We start from the raw sequence: 21,692 nt of genomic DNA, 5'->3' as shown, positions 1-21,692 counted from the left end.
TCTGCCAAAGAGAAGAACGTGCAGAGCAGAAGGTCCTCGCTGGGGCCAGCCTGGGAGGGACAGGGCACAGGCTGTGCGGCCAGCGGGCTGTGGGCCCGCGAAGTACACTGCGCAGCTCTGGCCAGCCCCTCAGCCAGGACAGGGCTGTGGGGTGAGCGTGGACGGGGCCCTCACGTAGGCCCTGAGCAGCAGTGAATTCTCTTTTATGGTGGTCCTCAGGGAATCACTCGTAAATCTGTATACTTGGCTAATGGGAGTAATAATCGCATGATCTTTGCATCAAATTCTGAGTTTTGGAGAGCAAAGACATACAGTGTAATTCCAGATAAGCTAAGGGATTGTTTTGCTCTGTTGTATTCCTTTTTTCTTCCATGTAAAGGAAATGGTAATAAGAATTTAGAAAGGAAACATATCTCGGGGCATTACGGTAATAACGGATCAGACCGCAAAGGCCAGTGTTTCTTAGAAAGGCAGGACAAGAACTGGGGCACAGGCATTGGTGCCAAGAGGAAATACAACCCAGAAGGCAAAGCACAGACAGCCCGGGGGCCCTGACAGGACATCACGGAACTCCTTGGGTGCCACAGGAGACCACGCTGTGAAGTCTCAGCAGTGAGCTTCTGAGAAAGGCAGGTGCCAGAGCCCCAGGCTTGGAGCCTGGGTATGAGGAGAGACAGGCATCGGGAATATTTCCTGTGAGAGTTGGGGTGTCAGGCAGGTGGGAAAGGGACACAGGGTGATGAGGTGGGAGTCTGGTTAAAAAAAGACTGGTCCAGAGCTACAAGCATAAATAAAAGTAGGAAAGTAGTGTACTGCAGAAACCTCAAATTTGGAATAGAAGACCAGACCCTTGGGCCCAGAATTGAGATTGGCCTTGACTGGGCTCAGCACAACTATTAGGGAAGTAAGGTGTCCTTACTGTGCCCACTCTGCAGCTGAAGATAGTGACGTCTGGGGAGGCTCCCAGGCTTCAGCCACAGGCAGTCAGAGGGTAGCGGGAGCAGGAAGGACAAAGCCAGCAATTCCAGGAACAGTTCCACCACCACACTACTCCACCTTAAAGGCTATGACCTCAGGGAGGAACAGGTGGCTTATGGAGCACCTGTTGTGCTCCAGCTGTGAAGCCATGCATTTAAAAGTGTGGCTGTATTTGATTTGTAGAAGTGTCCTGTGAGATAAGTTTCATGACTCTAATTTGATGCCTGAGAAAGCACAAGGTTAGATGATCTACTCAGCGTTAAAGCGCTGATAGTGACCGCCTGGACGTCACCCTCTGTACATGACCCCAAAGCCCAGCACTGCATCACAACTATGTTAGAAATCCCCATGGTCCTGAGTTTCAGCAGTAAACAAGCACTAAGGTATTTTCTAGATGCGAACTTTTTTAAACAGTTTAGTCAAATGATCAAATGTGCCAGGTCAAAATGTGTATTACGAAATCTTCTTGGATAGCAAGAACTGAGGGCTTCCGTGCATGCTGAGATCTCAGCATTGCTGGGTCTCTTGCCTGGGGACTTGGACGAGTACTACCTTGTGTCAGACCTGGGCTCAAATCTTGTATCATATGGGCTTCCACGGAACCCCATGCTTTTAAGCCATGGTCCCCAGCCATGGCACTACAGGGAGGTGTTGGAACCTGTGGGAGATAAGACTTAAGGGGAGCAAGTGAAGTTGTGAGGGTCCTGCCCTTGAAAGGGGTGTTGGGTCTGCTGCCTGTTCCTCCACCACCACCTTCCCTTCCTCCTCCTACCTGCTTCCCTGTCTTTCCACTTCCTGGCAGCCATGAGGTGAGCAGTCACTCTGTCATGTGCTCCTGCCTTCATGTTATCTGCTGCCAAGGCCCAAAGCTACAGTTCAAGCGAACATGGAGCAAAACCTCTGAGAGTCAAAATAAACCTTGTCTCCTTTGTCTATCTCAGGTACTTTTTTTTATAGTAATGGACAGCTGACTCACACCAGATTCTATTCAACTTCACCTGGTGAATATATCTTACTCAAAATTATAGCTAATGCATATTAACCTTTTATACAAGTTGCTTGAAACCTACCAGAATTGTGTTATTTCCATTAGGAAGAGTTGGGTAACTGGCAGGTTTGGATGTTAAAGCAGAGGATACCTGCTCCACTTTGGCAAGCTAAGAAGAAGGCGATGGAAGCAGCTAATCTTACTTCTAGCATCCACATAATCAGATTTTTTTGAGGTAGTGATAGGACCATGCAGGCCTAACTCAACAACTTGGAAGCTAAGAACCTGGGACATTTGCATGGAGGACTAGAAAGTTGAGTTAGGATGGGTTTGGCTTCTCTCAGTTGGGTAATGAAAGGCTGTTAAGGCAAATGAGGCTGTGAGAAGACAGGTTTGGGGAAGAGAGTAAGAGGATTGAGGATGGTGACTTGGAATCGCTCCTAAGCAGCTGCTTAGGGAATGGTGGTCTAGATTCTGAGCCTAGCCAGTCTTCGCCATTGTTCCAAGGAATCTGCTACTAAGCTGTCAGAGTGAGCATTCTAAAATACAAAGGAGACCTCCACCAGCTTTCCCATTGCTGTGCAGGTCCAGGCCCTGCAGCCAGGCACAGGCAGTCCTTGTATTCTTAGCATTTGCTCCCTTTCCCCACAGCCCCATGCTCCTGTTACACCACACTCACCCATCCCAAAATATGTGATGCCTCTCACGACATTCATTTTAAAAACAGGTTGTTTGTTGGGCTAGAAAACTTCTCTCTCTCACTTTCCACCCAGCACGCATTCTTCATGAGGCAGAGCTGATAGTCTGTCTTCCCCAGAGCCTTTTTGGTTTCCGTGGCCAAGACAGTTGTCTGGTCTTCTGGGTCCTCACAGCACTTTGCCCTGTGCTGGCCTTGCCCAAGGTTTAATGTGCGAAGGGCTCTCTCACCCACACCGCATCCAGAGTCCCCCAAGATGAAGATCTCATCCCTGTCACCTCTCTGCCCATGGCTGGCAACAGTAACTGGTGTGTCATAGCCACCCAGAAATTATTTTTGAATTTTAAAAAAGCAAGGAGACATCTTGAATTAATAATGCCTAACTTCAGAAGCAGAACATATTTACTGTGGTTTATTTTTTAAATACATGTATCCTAGAAAAACCTCTGGAAGGTTGCAGAAAAATTGATAGCAGTAGTTGCCTTGAGGGAAGGGAACTGGATTGCTAAAGGATAGGCGAGGGCGAAGGAGCCTTGTCACCTGGTTCCCCACCTGTTAAATGCTGTACCGTGTACATGGTTCTATCCTGTATCCCGAACTAGTCTAATGTACTGTGGGTGGGAAAACAATCTCATATCAACTGGTTTTATAACTTTTTTTCCTAACAAAACTTGAGCACTCTTTGGTGGAAGTTTACAAGGCAGTGTCCTTTGTTGCCAGTATCCGGTCTCATCTGGGGTTCATTTAGGCCTGGAGCTGTATTGATGTTCAAAAACTGGGCTATGCCTGAAAGGGCAAACAAGGACCTGCCAAACTGTATTAAGACTTTCAAACCAAGAGTCTCTTCTCTCCACCCTGGCCTCATTTCTACTTCTGAGACCTTGAGGGATTAACTCGCTAGGCAAAAATGAATGAAATCTGGTTGCTGAGAATGCAGAAAACAGTTTGTTTATTCCTGCTGGGATGTGCTCATGTGAGATTTGAAATCAGGTAGAGAGGGGCCTTCGGATCAGGCAGAAAGCAGTGTGTTCAACAGCTAATGGTGGCATCCTCTGCTGGATGCCACTAAAATTGAAGACCCATCTACATCTGTTGGTTACCCTTCTAGTGTCGGAGCAGTTAGTAATGTCTTGGTCTATGGTCATCCTTAAATCCCTAACCTTGGCCTGCCTATCACTGAGCAGAATCTGTTTCTACAGCAGTTTTCTATCAAAGCTTAAGAATCTCAAGGACATTTCTAACAGAGTTTGGGCTATAGTGGAGATCTGAGTATGAATCCCAGCTAAACTATCCACATGATTTAACCTCTCTGAGTGTGTCCTCATTGGTAAAATAAAGATAATATGACCAATCTCATAGGCCTTTTGAAGTAAGCATTAAATTTTATGATTGGCAAAACACCTGTCCCATAATAGGAATTCAACAAATGTTAGTTCCCTGCCCACTGCCCTGAATAACTTTATTAGTTTATCTAGATAACAGATGTTTTTGCATAGTGAAGTACAACTATGTTAGATTCCTAGTACTGTGGGGGGAGGGGCCATAAGGCAGTCCTGAAAGAATGTTCCTTGTTCCTTGTCAATAACGTGTCCTCTCTCATTGCATGCCATAACGAATGTTTCTTGCCGCACCTGGGTTTTTAATATATTTTTAATTCCCTTACACACAAATGTTCATGCATATATACATTCTGTAAAATGAAAGTAGCTTTCATATAAGATGTTTATCTAGAAATTTTGTGCTTTACTCCCATGGGGAAAACACTCCTAAAGCACCACAGGGGGAAGATTAGTATAATCTGAATGCTAAATTAAAATTTTAGAATTCAAAAAACAGATCTTCAAAAGCTCTGTGCTTCAAGGTGGCCAGGGCAGCCGGTGCCCCCTCGGGTTCCTTCCCCCCCTGGCATTTGAAAGCCTGTTGATCAGGGCTCACTCATAAACTCGGGCAGCAGGGGATCATTGTTCATTGGTCTATTACAGGCAGAGCAGACTGGTTTGAACTGAGCACAGGAAGTTAATTATCAAGTGTTTTAGTTGGCCCTAGCAATGAATAACCAGCTCTTGCTGGACAGCAGCCTCGCTCACCTTGCAGTGTCAGAAGGCCTGAGGGGGATGGGACGGCCCATCGGCCTGTGCAGTGCGGGAATCTGCGGGACCGCCCTAATCTGTTTCCCAGGTTGTTTGAACCAGTTCGAGAGCAGTTAAACAAGGTTATGTAAGGGACACGTGATGGAGCCCAGAATAGTGACTGCAAACACATGCTGCCGTTGCTGGGCAGTTGTCAACCACTTAAAAAAAAAAAAAAAAAAATCTCCACCGGAGCAACAAATAGGCCTTTTAAAATGAAAATAAACAGAATATTTTAAAGGGAGTTTGGTAAAATTGCCTTGCTGATGTTGAAAATAACTAACATTTTTCTTTTAATTGATAAAAGAAAGCTTTGAGGTCTGATTATTTCCGAGGACCCACTGGTAATTGAAGGAAGAGCTTCGTTAGCAAGTCTGCTGCCCCCCGACAATGCTTAGCGTTCATGTTTTAATGAACAGAACCTAAGAGCTGAGGCTTTGGAAGTGCTGACTGTGGACACGTCACGGGTTATTAAGCAATATATCATTCCGCGTCACAAACATTAAACTGTTTTTATAAATGACTGTCCCTTTTAGTTAAAACTCTCTCCGAGCTTCACCTTGTGAGAAAGACAATTCTATTTCACATGACATGGTAAACTTCAAAATAATGTTGTAAAGGAAAGCAGGACTCCTGGTGAGCTTTGACAAGATGATTTTTTTTTTAAAGAAAGGAAAACCAAAACAACAGGAAAAGAGCTTAAAATATGCCTCAACTGTCATCCAGAGGCTTGTCACCCAACCCTCAGATTCCCATAGTGACCGCATTCTCAGGGTGCCCTGCCTTGCAGTGAGCTCCAGCTCAGGGAAACTCGGAAGCAGGGGCGAGGGCGAGGGGGACATTGGCTGAGAGGAGCCCTAGGCCCCTGGGTGGCAAGATCCAGGTCCCAGAGCTCAGAACTCAGGAGCTGGGAGCTCCCTGTGCACCCCTACCATTCAGGTTGAGTTGCAGGGGCTCTGCTGTCAGTCCCTCCCTCGGCCTCTCAGGGTCTTGCTACCATCCTCTTTCCCCACCCAGATTCTGACCAGACTGAAAAACAAAGGAGTGGCTGGTAGGGGATAGAACATCACCCTTTTTTGGGTAAATAAATTGAAGGATATGACTTAGTGGTAGGAGGAGAGAGGTCCTGCAACACAAGCTGTAGAGTCAGGCAGGGCTCAACTGGGTGTGGGTCAGTCAGTCTCCCTCAGTACTCTGGAGGCTGAGTCCCTGCCAACTGAGAGTTCTCCCCCAGGGAAGAAGACCTAGCTGAAGCCAGCAAGCCAGGCTTACTCTCGCAAACCTACTATTCAGAGCAAAGTGAAGGGAACAGGAATTTTCAAGTGTCCTTCCTCTGGAGGGAAACATCGAGGGGAGGCACAGTTGTTCCTGGGGTGGGGGACCTCATTCTGAGGCCACAAAACTACTACTCTGGGCAAACAGAAGGAATGAGCTTCGTCAGTGTTCCGTGTGTTTTTCCTTCTTGCAATCAGGCCCTTGTGTGTAAAGGGCAATGTGTGATAAATTAGCTTTCTTTCTAAAAAAGTAAGAAGAGAGATGGTAGGAAACAAAAAAGGGTAGAATTTGTAGGGAGGGGATGGGGGGACAAAGGGATCAGAATCATCCAGATATGATATGTACATGTACCGAGCTCCCAAAACAGATGAAGTTATCCAATATCATGACACAGAAATTCCAAAGCAGCTGCTAAATTAGCTTTTTAAAACAGAATTGCGGACATTCTGTTCAGGCTGGGATCCCTTAAATTCTCTGCCTGGTTAAACATCTGGATGTAAGACCTAGCTCAGGTCCCTCTTTCTCGGTGAATCCTTTCCTAAAGATTCTCAAGGATATTTGCAGATGTTTGATATAGTCTGATAGCTTCTAGACCCTGGTGCATTTAATAGTTGATTTTCTTTTAAAGCCTTCATGTTTTTCTTCATAAAAGTGGACTGCCCCATTATCAGCTGTGCTGATAGAGGCTCAAGTTCTAAGGCTGAAGGACAAAGCACCCTACAACAGGGAGGGTTTTCCTAGAGGTACTAAGAGGAGCAGAACACCAGGGAGTTGAGGGAGGTGTGTGTAGCCATAAACGCTCTGAACTCTGAAAGAAGTGGAGCCAGAGCAAAGCAGAAGTCGGACTCTTTCCTAAAATAAAAATAAAAAATAAGAGATAATGGCAAAGATGCGCCACAGGCATGACCTAGCCCTAAATACTCGCCAGAACCAGACAGGGGAGAAGTTCAGGCTGTGTGCTGTTACCTCTCTGTAATTTTAGGGCGTCACTAGGTTCAGGGTTCTGCCCAGGACCCACCTATGTGTCTGTAGATGTCAAGAGAGATACAGATAAACAGAGGATCAGGTGCTAAGTTTCTTGCCTTTAAAAAAAAAGTCACAAAAAAAGTTGCTGGAACAAGCTTAGGTCCTGAAGGGGCCTGGAAGCCTTGAATGACACAGCTTTGTGGTTCAGAAGGACCACTGTGCAGTCCCTGAAGAGTACAGCTAAAGGATTCTAGCCTGCGGAGGCTCAGAGGAGCCCAGGGTTCCCCTACAAGGGGGGAAACAGGCAGCGCCAGGCCTGTTCCTTACATTCATTTCAACAGGAGCAGATCTCCTTTCTCTTGCTTCATTTTCTTTTTAACATATCGAGATCTATATAAGAGTTTCCTACAAAATGATTTTAAAGGCTGAAACTCCTTTGAGCTAGAAGTGGTAGGCAAGGAGAAGCAGGTAGACTAGTTACAGTCCCACTGTGACAGTGATAACTTGTGGAATCACATGATAGTGACAGCAGGAGAAATGACAGCCACAATAGTACAGTGATGACGAATGCCATTCGTTGAACCCAGTGACTGCTTCAAGTGCCTTCTGAGGCACACTAGTCTTCATGACAACTTATAAGGTAGGCACTTCTGTAGTTGTGCACTTAACAAATCAGAAAGCCAAAGCACACAATGAAACACTAAGTAACTTGTCTAAAGCCATACAAGAAGAAAGAAATTCTTTAAAATTAATAAATAAAATAAAGCCATACAAATAGACCAAGACTTCAACTGCTGCAATTCAGAAATTACCCATGGGATGTTTAGACAGAGAGAAAGTACCAGTGAACATAGACAGGATTTAGAAGAAACAGGATAGAGAAGAGTTAGGATTCTGTGACCATTCAGTAGAATGAAGTGAATTGCTGGGAGAAAGAGGTAAGTCAGGGATGGCCTTGAGGTGTTCCTTTCACAAAACTGATTGAAGTTTTAAAATTGGGCCTGCAAGAGGCTGGAAGGGAGGTGCTTAGGAAATGGAAATGTTTCACTTGCTCTGTGAATACGGGCTTTGAATTTTCAGAGAGATCCAGTTGGAGACACTCAGCAGGACCATATGGGGGCCTGGAACCCTGAAGGCTGTGTTAGTCAGCGTTCTGACACTGTGACAAAATACTCCAGATAAATCAACTTACAGGAGGGAAGTTTTAGTTTCACTTCTGGTTTCAGAGGCCTCAGTCCATGGCCAGTGTCCTCGATGTCTTTGGGCCGCTGACAACACAGTACATCAAGACAGGAGTACGTGGTGGAGAAAGACTGTGTGTAGCATGGCCGCCTGGAAACAGAGAAAGGAAGGAGCTGGGTCCCAAGTGCACGCTGCCACTGACCTCACGTCTCTCACTTGGCCTCACCTCCCCAGGGGTCTTTCACTTCCCAGTAGTGCCACAGGCTGGGATGTAAGTCTTTGGGGGATTTTTCCAGATCTGAAATATAGCAGAGAACAAAGGGCTTCATCTACAGAGCTCGGGCCATTCCTGGACACCCCTGATGACCACATCGAGTAGCTGTGGCTCGCTCCTCTCTACTCCGCCTGCCTAAACTACAACCAGCCAGACCAGCTGCTCTGTGTGCCTCCAACCGCCTGTTTTCCCCTCCCTTGGATACTCATCTGTTTGAGATGAGCTACACCTGTCTTCTCTGTGTTTCAAATTCAAAACATTCTATGAGGTTTGCCTCAGATGTTTTCTCTCTCCATACAGGTTTCCTTGTCCCTCCCTCAGTTAAAGCATTTCCTTCTTTAAAGTTACACCATATCAGTACCTCATATCTTAGTCCTTTCAATTATTCCAGGCTCATCCCACTTCCTACAAGGTCGGTCTTGGCTGCAATGGAGTGCGCTTCGCTTCCTTATTATACGCTTCCTTAAAAATCTGTGTTGGTCAATGAGAAGAAAGATTTTTACTAATAATTTTTAGACAGGAGATCATGTCTGCATCTTGTACTCTGAATACTATGAAGACAATATGCAATGTATTAATTATTGTAACTGTCCTACTAACCTGTTTTGAAATTGTCTCATTGCTATTTCTTTCTCACTAAAATTAATAAATTTTTTTTTAAATCTTTGTTGGGCCCAGGGTGTGGATAGCTTACTGGAAGAGTGGTGAGCTTCCGGCCCTGGGCTCAGTCCCCCGTGCCTGGGCCCTTGGTCCTCAGTGTACGGTGTTTGTCTGCTATGCTACATTCTCTGATCAGCTGGGGTATGATTCTGCTCAAGAGATTCTTTCTTCCTCTAAGAGTTCTAATACCAAGAGCAACAATGCAAGGAAGCCACAGCTTTCCAGAACCCTGCACCCCTCTTCTAGTAGGGCCCTGAGCTGGAATGCTTAGCAGAGCCGCAGACAGACCCGAACGCCTCAGCTTTGCGTCCGTGGTTGCTTTAAGGCTATAGTTCACACTCGCACATCCTTGGCAGCTTTAGAAGGAGTTCAAACTGGAGGATGGGCTCAGCAGTTCACGGTGTTTGTCTTGTCTCAAGCGGACCCTTTTCATCTCCCTCACTGCGCTGCTCCGCGCCTGCGGACGGCGCTTCACTCACTCGGAGTTAATCAAAGACTTAGCTATCTTTGTTCCTTGAATTTTCTCACCCTGCTTTATAAAAACATAAAGTGGGCCAACCACACAGATGATAGGTGGTAACATCACTCCTGCCATTTGAGTCCTTCTGGCTTTGGGCTTCTTGTCGTGTGTATGTGCAGTCATATTTTTCACTTAAATCTGTTTCCTACATATTCCCTCATTCACTTCAACTTCCTCTAAATTAGACATTAAAATCTCCATTGTGTAGACTGGGAAACCAAGACTCAGAATCTTTAGCAGCCCAGGCAAAACTCGTCGTTTCTTGGTGACTGAGCCACAGATTGGAACCTGATTGTCTGTAAAGCGGGTGGCTTCTCTTTGCCCCTGTGTTCCGCCTTGTCTGTCCTTCCGGCACTGATGCTTTAAGGCCAGCATGTTACCCAGTTTGCCTCTTCTCCTCTGGGCCAGGCCCAAATATAATGAACCATCAGTTTCTTATTTCAAAGTAATCAAGAACTTTAAAGACAAATTTTTATTGACTTCAGAGACTTTTAAAAATAATGAAACCTTTAATGAATTGTTCTAGTTAAAAGACATAGTTTTAAAATAGTAGCACAGCAAAGCAATGCCTTTGCTTTATATTTTTAAACTTGACTTTGTTGTTTTGCTTTGCTTTTCAAGTCTTTAGGGCTTTTTTTTTTTTTTTCACTTTTGGGGACTTCAAGGTTTTTTTTTTTTTAAGAAGTCTGTCAATTCGTGTTTTGTGTGTACTTACTGACCTAAGTGTCCTGGTGCTCCATCTGGATTTATTCTAACCTGGAAAATTCCTGGTTTTCTAGAATGGCTGTGTTTTTCCCAAAATGTGCCACAGCCTCAGGAAGAACATCCACTGAGCTAGTATGTGAAGGTGGGAGAGTGGCTCCTCAGGCACTGCTGGACAGAGCTCCCTTCTTAAAACAAGACAGACACTTTCCCATCCAAAAGGGACTGCATTGACCACAGTTTAAGGCAACCTACCCAACTTCCATGAGGAATGATGCGAGCTGTGTGGGAAAATGTGTAGGACCCAGGACACCAAAAGGCCCAGAACATGAGCTTGAGGTGCTGCCCCCAGGGCAGGCTGTTTCCGCCTCTCGTAAGAACATCTGCTGCTTCCTTACAAACCCTCCTCATTCTCTTCTGTAAGGGGCCTGTTCACCTCCCAGCTGCTGAGACCAAGTACCTCAAGTGTAGATGGTTGGCTGGCTCCAAAGCAGAGACGCCATGACAGAAGGACAGGCGGGCGAGAGCTGCTCACCTGAGGACAGCCAGCAAAGCTGAGGGAAGGGAGGTGCCAGAGCCGGGCCTGAGGGGCTGGGACCGGGCGCACCCTCCAGCCCACCCTGTGGCCAGCCTCCTGCCCCTGGGCCCTGCCTCCCGGCAGCCCATTGCGCTCTGAGCTCCTGATAGATTCATTGCTGGCCTAGCGAACTCTGTCTCCCACCACTGAGCTTTGCTGTTTGGGGTGATTACCCCCTTAATACACAAGTCTTTGGGGGACATTTTGTATTGAAATGAAAGCAATGGGCATATGTGTAAAAAAGGAGTTCAAAGGGTAGAATGCTGGAGATGGAGCAGAACTGATTTCATGGGGGGCTCTTTTGTACCCAGTTACTTGGGGGGAGTGAACATGGATTATTATGGATTGGTCTCTGTGAACATTACATTTGTCTCCGGTATATCCAGCTCTAAAGCAGGGTGACTTTGAGACTTTTGTTGGTAAATGGATGCAACTAGAGAGCACGCTTTTTTTTTTTTTTTTGCACTCCATATTTTTATTTGAGAAAATTACAATTGTATATATTTGACATTCAACATCATTACATATGAAAAGTATCATCCAGTATAATGTTTAATTGTAACAGAATTTCCATTTCATACATAATAATAATTTGAATATTGAATGAAGGAGTACATAATTATTTCTGCTTCATACAAACATATACCTAGATACTATGATTAAATGAAAGTTCAGAAGTTCAAAAATTAAGAAAATTATTTTTAAAATAAACTATTGGTCTTCATAGTGATGAGGCAAGTTTCTTTCAATAATTTTTTTTAATTTTTTTTCATAATTTTATTGATAAACAAATAGCAATGAGACAGTTTCAAATCAAATCGCTAGGACAGTTTCAATAACTAACACACTGCATACATTCTTCTTAGTGGTTAATTGCTGTACAAGGTGTGGACTTGAGATCCTATTTACAAACACCATTAGAACAAATCATTCTATTCATTAAGAGAATGTAACTATGTGTCTATCCTAACCACTTTGAATACACAGATACAAAATGGACATTCATCTGTATACCCTTTTTTTGCTAAGTTCCGTTATTTGAATATTATAGGTGTGTGAACTCAGCAAAATATTCTAAAAGAGTCCAGTAGCCCATAATAGTATTGGGTCTTCCGCTTGACTGGCAGTGTCAGAAATTGTTGACCTGAGTCCCCTACAGCTCAACATAACAGCATGGCTTTACTTCCTGTATTTCGTCTTCATACTTTTCTACTGGATGGTTAAGACCAAGGTAAAGCAGGAGCTATGCAACAAGAGTTGTAGCTTTTGGGTCTGCGAAGGTCAGTGAAATCCCCTCAGGATTTATCTTGAGATCCTGTACCTCAGATTGTGGAACCTTTGTCAGTGTCAGCCATGTGGATGAGTCACGACCATTGCTTGGCCAATGAGAGCACACTCTTAAATGAAATAAGTCAGACGTGCGTATGCAAACATCATATTGTCTCCTTAGTATGAGAACCTGAGAGAGAAAATGGAATCTGAAGGGTACAAAATACTGGGAAAAGGGAATGAACTTATTCATATGGAGTATAGGAATGTGGAAGTTGTGCTGCGTCCTGGTTTACATGTGTAGTATATTTTTCAAAATTTATTGAGCATTACCTGTGTGGCGAGCCATATGATATTTATGCCATCTTTACTTTCTCCATTAGCTTAAAGTTTGGTAGATTATCATAGTGCCTGTGGATGAATGTGTAGCAAATTTTGTCCCATGCTTTTATTTTAAGGGGATATTTGGAATGTTCAAACTATATCCTTTTATCTGAAGCTATTTGTTTTTTCTTTCTCTAATGTGAAAGTATATATACCTTTCCTTTGAAGTATCTATTACAGTGTATGTGAACAGCTAGCTACACAGCATTTTCTCCATATTTTAAGGGGAAAAAATGTGTAATCTATTTGGAAATTGTAGGATTTTTGCATTTTCCTAAGCTTTTGATTTAATTTAGTTTTCAATTTTTTGTAGAGATTCTTAATATGCATATTACCATACGAGAATTGAAAGAACAGGTGGTTAGTTTTTAAACTTGGCAGGTGAGGTCCTTGGATTCCGTTTTTCAATCGTAGCAGACCATGTTACTTATTTTCTTCAAAAAGAAAGCATATTAAATGCTGGTCACTTTTTACTGGCATTTCCAAGAGTTCAGCCATTTATATAAACAACTCTCAGCTGTATCTGTTTTTATAAATTTGTCCAAAAAGCAGTAACGCAAAAGGTTCCCTACGTCCAAAAGAGCTGCTTTTATTGAAGCGGAATTGTATATTACTTTCCCAAGGCTGAGGTTTCAGGGAGCTCACCCCTCGTATTTCCTTTTTGCCTTCTGACCTGAGGGAAGAGTCTGGGCCGCAGCCCCCTTGTGGCCAAGCAGGGTCATTGCACCAGACGTGAGCCACAGAAAGAGATTTCCTGAGCCGGATTCCTTCTCCAGATTTTGGCGTGGGCTTGGCTCTTTTCACCTGGTAAGTGCAGCCAGCATATTAGGGCCTGGAAGGATGGAATATAGACAAGCAGTTGCCTTATTTATTCATCTTTAAAAGAACCAGCTAATTCTGATGTTCCTTCGTCACTTGCCTTCATTCACTGTCATTAATTTCTACTGCTTGTCCTTTTAATGCATAATTCACTTTGGGCTTTGTTTTCTGCTCCAACTTTTCATATAGACTCTTAGATTACCAGCTTTAAACTCTAATGCAAAGTATGAATAAAGACAATTTTTTAGCACCGGCAATTTTTTTTCACTACTGCTTTAGTTGTATAACACATACTTAGTATGTTGAGTTTGTGCTGGAATTTAACTTACATGTTCAGCCATGTCCCTTGTCTTCCCTTCTTTGAGCTAGAATTCTTTGGAGATGTGTCGCTTAATTTTCAAGTACATGGGGGCCCTTTCCCATATCTTTCTGTTGCTAATTGTGGATTTTATTCCTTTAAGGTTAGAAAAAATACTATACATGATTTAAATCCTTTTAAAATTTGAGATTTTTCTTATATGTACCACCTATGTGGATATTCCTTGCGTACAGCTGTATGACAATATTCAAAGAGTATTGTACAGTTGTATGACCGAAATGCCAATAAGTTCAGCGTTTGATAATCATATTAAAATCTTCTGTACCCCTTGTGATTTAATATATAGTGCTTCCATTGAGGAAAAAGGTTAATTGCCAAGTATACATTGATGGGTATCTTTTTTCAGGATTGTCAAAATTTGCTGGATACATTTAGAAGTTCTGCCATTAGATGTGCTTAGATATTTGATTTTGTTTAATCTCAACTTTTTTTTTAATTTTTTTTTTAAATTTTATTTGTGTGTGTGTATGTGGCCAGCTCAGCCCACCAGGGGGCGGGGCTGGCTGGCGTGTGGTGCTGGGGGCTTGAACCGTGGTCCCTGTGCTTTGCCAAGCTTGTTCTAAGTAGATGCTTTAGACCACTGAGCCATCTCACCAGCCCTAATCTCAACTTGATAGATAACAAAATAACATTCTTTTGTCTTCAAGTCTTCTTTGTCAAATTTTGAAACAGTTGCATTAGGTTTTTTATCCTGCAGTCTGACTGGTATATATTTTTCCATGCTTTAACTTATAATCTGTCGGTGATTTTTTCTTAATTCAAGCAGCATCTTAACATAAAATGGCTCTTTTTTTAAAAAAGTCTAGTCCATTATCTTTGAGTATTTAGACCATTTACATTTAATTGAAGTACTGCTATTATTAGGATAATATGTTTTATCTTGCTATTTATTTTCTTTTAATTCTCTCTGGTTTTCCTTTTACACCTTTCCTGAATGAAATATTTTTCAGTATTCTGCTTCATACCTCTGTTGTCGCAAGCTATATTATTTTTAATGGCCGCTCCATGGCACGTGCATCAGATTTACAATATTGTTATACACAGTACTGACTTCTCTGTCTGAGGTATTAGGTTTGGATAGAGCACTGTCAATTTAAATTGTTAGTAAGCTCTTAAGAGATTCTAATGCAGCTGTGCAAAGACCTTACTTTGAAAGCCACCGCCTGGAGGTCACAGGGTCTTATAGTCTACGTAGAATTAGTTTGTTCCATTTCAAATGTAATGCAAGAAACTTACAGCAGAATTTACAGAATTTCACTTATGTTGCATCCTGTTCTTAGTGCTTTGTTAACAGATCTTTTGTACATAAATATTTTATAAGCCCCATAGTGTTTTCATTATTTTTGCTTGACGTAATTATCTGACTTCAGAAGGATTTAAGATAGAAAGTTTCTAAAAAAAATTTCCAAATATTTTCCATTTTCAGTTCCTAACTTTCTTTGTAGTACCGCCAGATAAATCATTCTTCCTCTGTCCCTCTATGGGCAGTGTAATTCTCCCATCCACACTGGCTGCTTTTCATAATTTCCTTTTTGTATTATGCATCAGAAGTTTCACTATCCTGTACCTTCATAGTTTTCTTTATATGTATATTTTAGGTTTTGTAAATTAAATTTGAAATTTTTAATATATTTTTCTGATTGGTTCACTTTCTTTTCTTCTTCTGAAACTCAACTACACATGTATAAAATTGTTAATGTATTCCACAGACCACTGATGCCTCCTTCCTTCATTTTAATTTCTGTTTCTATTTGAATGGTTCCCATTTATGTTAACCTCCGGGATCCACTCTTGAGCGTCTAGTTTACTGTTAATTCTAACCAGTAAATACTTTAATTTTAGATACTGTAATTTTCAGTTCTTAGATTTCCATTTGTTTTTATATTCTTTGTATTACATTTTCCAAATCATTCTCCCCCCTTTCTTTACCTCCTTTGATCATATTTTCTTGTATATTCAGTTAGACATGTTTAAATCCTCCCATGATGATTCTAAACTCTGGATTGTTTGTAGATCTATTTCTACTTACTAATTTTCCTATTGACCTTAGTTCATATCTTTGGATTTTGTTATATTTCTCTAGAACGTGAAGCTTTCATGCTCGGTACTGTCCTCCTTCCCCTCCTCCTTGTGGTCTATTTTCCCTTAATCCTGATGAAGAGTATTTCCTGGTAGAGCAGAGACCTCCTGGAATTTCAGTGGAAATCCTGAGGCGTTCACTGAGTCTTCTTAATTTAATGGGATTTAAACCCTGTCCCCTTGTAATGCTGCAGCAGCTGAAGCCTCTACAAATTTTTGCAGCCTTAAATTATTTTTTTATCCTAGAAACCTTTAGTGTTGTGATTATTTCTGAAGTTATCCAACAATTCAGAGGGACCTAATGTTTCTAACTATTGTCTCTATTGCCCTCTTCTAGAGTTGTATGCCTCTTTGTCAGGGCAGTCCCAAAATCTGTTCTGGGCTTAGACAATAAAGACTGGAGATTTTGCTTGTAGCATTTAGAATACAAAGCCTTCAGGGAAGAGTAACTCAAACACAAAGTCTTGCTTGGGGTGATTCCTGAAGAGTTATTCTTCTTCCAGTTTCTGCCAGCTTTTGGTCACACTCAGTGCCTTCAGATCAACCAATCAATCTGTCTGTCTAGTCAGGCTCTGTCTCTCTGTCTGTCTCTCTCTCTCTCTCTCTCTCTCTCTCTCTCTCTCTCTCTCCCCCCTCCTCCTCTTGCTCCTCCCCTTCCTCCTCCTGCTCCTCCTCTTCCTGTGTGTTTCTTTCTCTGTGCGTTTCCAGTGCACGTACCTTTAACAGACGCTTTCTAGTTAGTTATCCCTAGAGGTTTATCTGTTTTATACTGTTCTTCCATTACGAGAAGTAGAATTCGCCTCAAAATAGACGTGTAGCATAGAAAGAAGTAAATCTTATCTCCGAGCACTAAGATTTCTTTTGACCAGGGGTATTCCTGCGCCTATGTAATCTGACTTATGCACACCCACCAGCTTGGGTGAGGCCATCGCTGAGCTCTTCCATGGGAATGGTTCATAGTGTCCCCTACTCTGCCTATCTACAAAATAACTTTCAGACTAATATTTCTAAACCGCAGCTCTGGACCTGGCACTCTGTCAGCAGGGCTCAGCAGTGACATTCCAGTGTCTTAAGAATGAGATCCGAGTTCCTTGGTTTGTCATTCAAGACCGCCAACTCTCTGGTCCTTAGCATCCCAGCTGCCTGCCCTATGGTAGTGTTTATAGAGGAAATCATTTACCAAACGAAACCGAAGCTGTGGCTTCTTGTGGGATACCTCTCTCAATAATGGGAGAACGTGATGCTGAAACACCACGACCAGACGTTTCCGTCTTCTGGGCGCATTCTCACTCTTCGTGTTCTATTCTTACTGTTTTCAAGAGATGAGACACATGCTATGTATTTGGGAAAGTAAAATTGAAATCTGGGGGCCAGGGAGATGGCTCAGTGGAATAAGTGCTGCCCTGGCAAGCGCAAGGGCCTGAGTTCAATCCCTGGTTCTGAAAAATAAATAAATAAATAAATAAAATAAACATAAATAAAAATGATATCTTTAATGTTGATATCAAAATAAGAACGACATAATTGTCAGACATCTATTACAAGAGTTCTAGCTCTCTCTCACAATTCTTATATCCTGTCTGGAGGAGGGAATGAATGCTGAACTGGGAAGAAAATCATTCTAAAACTGTTGCAGTAATACAGATTTTGAAGGATATTCATTATAAAAATGATGCCTACAGAATAATCCCAGCCTTTTCATGTCCATATTTTTGAGTGCCCAGAGGGGAAAAAATCACCTAGCATGTACCTAACATAGAGAAAAAATTTTGAGACAATCTTGTATGCTTGGAGCCTGAAAGATGTGTATATGGAGATTGCTAATTCACAGAAGTGGAGAGGGCCTTACGCTACACCAGACTAATCCCTCATGCAGGGCTTTTGGGGCTTTGTTCACAGAAGAGGTTTCCATAGATACTTGGGGAATGAAATAAATTAAAATTGCATTCAGTTATTTCTTTTGACTTAAAGGTTTATTAAAATTATTGTCAGTTACAGAATAAATCTGTAGCTTAGTATTCAGTCTTACGGCATGCAAAAGACATGTACCGCTGGTCACCACTGGAAATTCTGCCTGGTAAAGTAGGTGTGCGTCACTAAAAGAACATCCCTTTGCTTGTTATTTCCAAAAAGCACTTTCAGTACCCTGTGAGACAACCAGTAAATTACACTGCAGGTTGCTCTTTAGGAAATCCCGGTGGGTGTGAGTTATAGCCATCTTATCAGACCTTTGGAATTCTGCTTCCATTTCTACCATTTTGGAAAGTCTGTTTAACAATTCTAGCATGAGTTTCCTCTTGGGAACAATAGCAGTAGCAGTAATTGCCTCACGGATGTTGTAGAGTTATTCTAAGGCTTGAATGTGATAGAACTCTAATAGGGCTTAAAATTTTTACTGTAAAGGTGGAAACGCTAAAATGTTATATAGCATCATGAAATATGACATTAACCAGTTACTGTTTTGTGTATCAATTGCCTGTGTGTGATTACCTACACCTACCTATATTCATTAAGAACTTTCAGTTTTTTTAAAAAAAAACACATTGTTACTATAATGATAGGGTTTAATTTCTTTATTTCAGTAGATCTCCCTATTTTATTACTGATGTTCTGCTGTTATTACTGAGATTTACTACAATGTTACAGAGGATGTGCTCTAAATTGTTTAATAACATTGATTGATGCCCATTGTTTTTATGGGCTATTCTCTGTAATTAGTAATTCTCAGCCAAGGGATCGTGCTGAACCTGGGCCAAGCGGGGTTGGGGTGGGGGCATAGCTTGCTCACTCAGTTATACCAGTCTCTCTCATTTGCATTCACTCAGTGATCCATGACTCGGTCCCAAGGCCCTCTTCTCTTTGCAGTCTACATTCACCTCCCAGGTGACCACACCCCATCCCATGACTCACACTAGAAACCACAAGCTGACTGCATTTCTGGGTCATGCATCACCCTCACTCCGGGCTGAGTATCTGATGCCGAAATCTGTAGCCTTCACAAGTCACGTTCAAGACTGATCTGGGTAATTGCCCGCAAACCACAAACTCTTACCACCTTCCCCATTTTTAACTCATTGCAGTTCCATTTTTCTAGTGGTTCAACCCACGTATCTTGTTGTCTCTTTCATTTCCTTTTTCTCCTTTTAGCAAATCCTGGCAGCCTACCTTCTGAGTATGTCTAGGGTTTCACCAAATCTCACCATCATGCTGGCCCAACCCACTTTCATCTTTCCCCTCTTCCAATAAGCAGTCCATGCCCCTCGCTTCTCTGCTGCAATCCTTAGTCGACCACCATTGCTTTTCAACAGGGGAGCTCTGGTGGTCCTATTCAGTCCAAACCATAGCCAGTGGTTCCTGTGCTCCAGGCCCACCAGCCTAGTGGCTTCCCCTCTCACTCAGAGGAACAGCCAGACTCTGCACTGTGACCTTGAAGGTCCTACTATCTGCATCACGTTATCTCAGCATCGCCATCTCTCCTCACTCTCCACTCATTCTCTTCTGCTCATTCATGCCAGTGTCCTTATTATTCCTAAAAGTGGCTAAATATCTCCCAGCTTGTACCCTACCTCATATCTTTTCCCTCTGCCTGGTATATTTTTTGCCACAGATGACCACAGAGTTAGATTGAAGGACCTTTAGACTTTTGTATAAAAACAATCACCTTCCTGCCTCCCCATACACATAAAATTACAGAATTTGGTGTTAACTCTGGGCAGTGTGCTCCTTTCCTTCATTTTTCTCCCTGGTGCTTAATTACTGTCTAACCTTTTCTACAATTTTGTCTATTGTCTATCTCTGCTAGTTGAATGAAAGTTAACAAGAGCAGATATTGGACCTGTGTTCATTGTTAGATCTACTAGTAGTACCTAATTCTTAGTAGAGGTCCAGTTAATAATTTTGAATAAAGGAAGAGTAGATGTCGGCTACAGTTTTATATTCTGCCAGTAGATGCTACTGTCTAAGCATGCTGAGCCCACACCATGTGGAAAGGCTTCCTGGTGAAGTCACATGGATCAGTAGTACGTAGGCACTGCAGCCTAAAGCGCTGAAGGAGGGCCTTTGCTTGAATTAATTATAGCATCTGAAGCATATTTGCACTATTGTCTGATCCATACAGGTGTCAGTAAAACTAACACAATGGCGGAGGAGGCTCTCCTAGGAGAATGTGTTTGGAAATCAGCACGTCATTGTCATAGGTACACTGGCTTCTCACTGAGTGAACCACCTGCTTGTCCATTTTACCCAAAAGTCACATTCATCGTCTTCTGTTTTAAGGAAGAGATTTCAAAGTCCGAAGCTGGGTGTTTCAAGTCCTCGTTATACTTATCAATATCTTATACTAGTGTGATTGTCATTTTAACAGTTGTTTCTATTCTTCAATCAGGGCAACACAACTATTTATGTGCTGGAAGAAATGACTGCATTATTGATAAGATTCGGCGAAAGAACTGTCCAGCCTGCCGACTTCAGAAATGTCTTCAAGCTGGAATGAACTTAGGAGGTGAGTTTTGTAGTTTTACTTTTATAAAAAAAAATGTTAATAGGAACTATAGCACCATTTGGACCTACGTATTCTCAAAAATGGAGATGGAAAAAAAAAATAAAATGGAGATGAAGTAACATAATACGAAGGTTTAAAAAAACATATAATAATTCCTATTTTCATGCCAGGACATTGCAGGAGAAAAGTACTTCTTAGTTGGAATTTAACGATGTGTTGTATGGCAATAGGGCCTGTGAATTTTTCAAGCCTGAGTTTGCAAAGTTTGAAGAACTGGGCATTCAACCAAAACCAAAATAAAAATGAACAACTTTTCACATAAAACTGTGGCTGACAGTTTTTATTGCCTATCTATTGAGAAATAAGACCAAGATATGTTACTATTAAGCAGACAGGGATATATTTTGAACTCACAGCATGACCTTTCTGAAAAAGACCTTAAGATATTACCCAGACTCACTATGAGAGAGAGAGAAGCTAAAAGACCAGAGCCAAGTGTGACGGCATACAGTGTTCATAAGTGGGAAGTACTGAGTGTGAGTATACCCTAAATTAATTTACAAACATAACCCAACCCTAAGAAAATGCCAATTGATTATGCCAAGCTCCTACAGAATAATCAGAAAATTCTGGAAAAGACAGATAATACAAGGAACTAGTCCTACCAGACATAAAACATGCTATACAGCTTCTAGAATTAAAATAGTTTGCAGCATATGCTTGATCTTCAGACAACTCAACAGGAAATCAATAAATAGATCCAAATAATACAGGAATTTTTATAGGATAAAGCTGGCATTTCCGATCAGGAGGGTAAAGGATAAATTATTCAATAACATTGTATTGTGACAACCGCATCACCATCTGGAATCAGAAAGTTGCAGCTAATTCTTACTGTACACCGGAATACATTATGAGCTTCAGAGATTTGAACTTTTGAAAAACAGTCACAGAAGTACTAAAAGAAAATATAAATTTTTAAGTAACTCTGAGAAGACTTTTCCAAATGTGAAATCAACCAACAATAAAAAAGTAGAGAAAATTCATCACTATTTACAAATCAGATATTGTTGTGTGCATAATAGGAACCTGGAGAGAACTACTTGCAACTTGCAGACAAAGGTTAATTTTCTTGTAAAGGGCTCCTGCAAGAAAAAGAAGCCAAGTCATTAGAAAAATGGGTAAAGACGATAAAAACAGTGAACAGTCATTCACCGATTAAAAAATACAACTGATTCTTGAAAAATATCTTAAGCTAATTATACTAAGAAAAATCTAAAATGTATTGAGATATATATATATATATATATATC

At 41.9% G+C, this 21,692-nt stretch overlaps 1 protein-coding gene across 3 annotated transcripts in view; it reads left to right on the top strand.

Annotated features, from left to right (window-relative positions):
- Nr3c2 (nuclear receptor subfamily 3 group C member 2) overlaps positions 1-21,692 on the top strand; it is a 388,454-nt gene that overhangs the window by 256,314 nt on the left and 110,448 nt on the right. For all 3 annotated transcript variants that reach the window (XM_023723691.1, XM_004638681.2, XM_023723692.1), the window contains exon 4: positions 20,263-20,379. In XM_023723691.1, coding sequence (XP_023579459.1) covers positions 20,263-20,379 — 117 coding nt within the window. The remainder of the gene's footprint in view (positions 1-20,262; positions 20,380-21,692) is intronic.

The sequence above is a fragment of the Octodon degus genome, unplaced genomic scaffold (assembly GCF_000260255.1).
Source record: "Octodon degus isolate 3935 unplaced genomic scaffold, OctDeg1.0 scaffold00101, whole genome shotgun sequence".
Taxonomy (NCBI): Eukaryota; Metazoa; Chordata; class Mammalia; order Rodentia; family Octodontidae; genus Octodon; species Octodon degus.
Note: the sequence above shows the minus strand (reverse complement) of the source record. Positions and strands in the feature narration are given on the sequence as shown.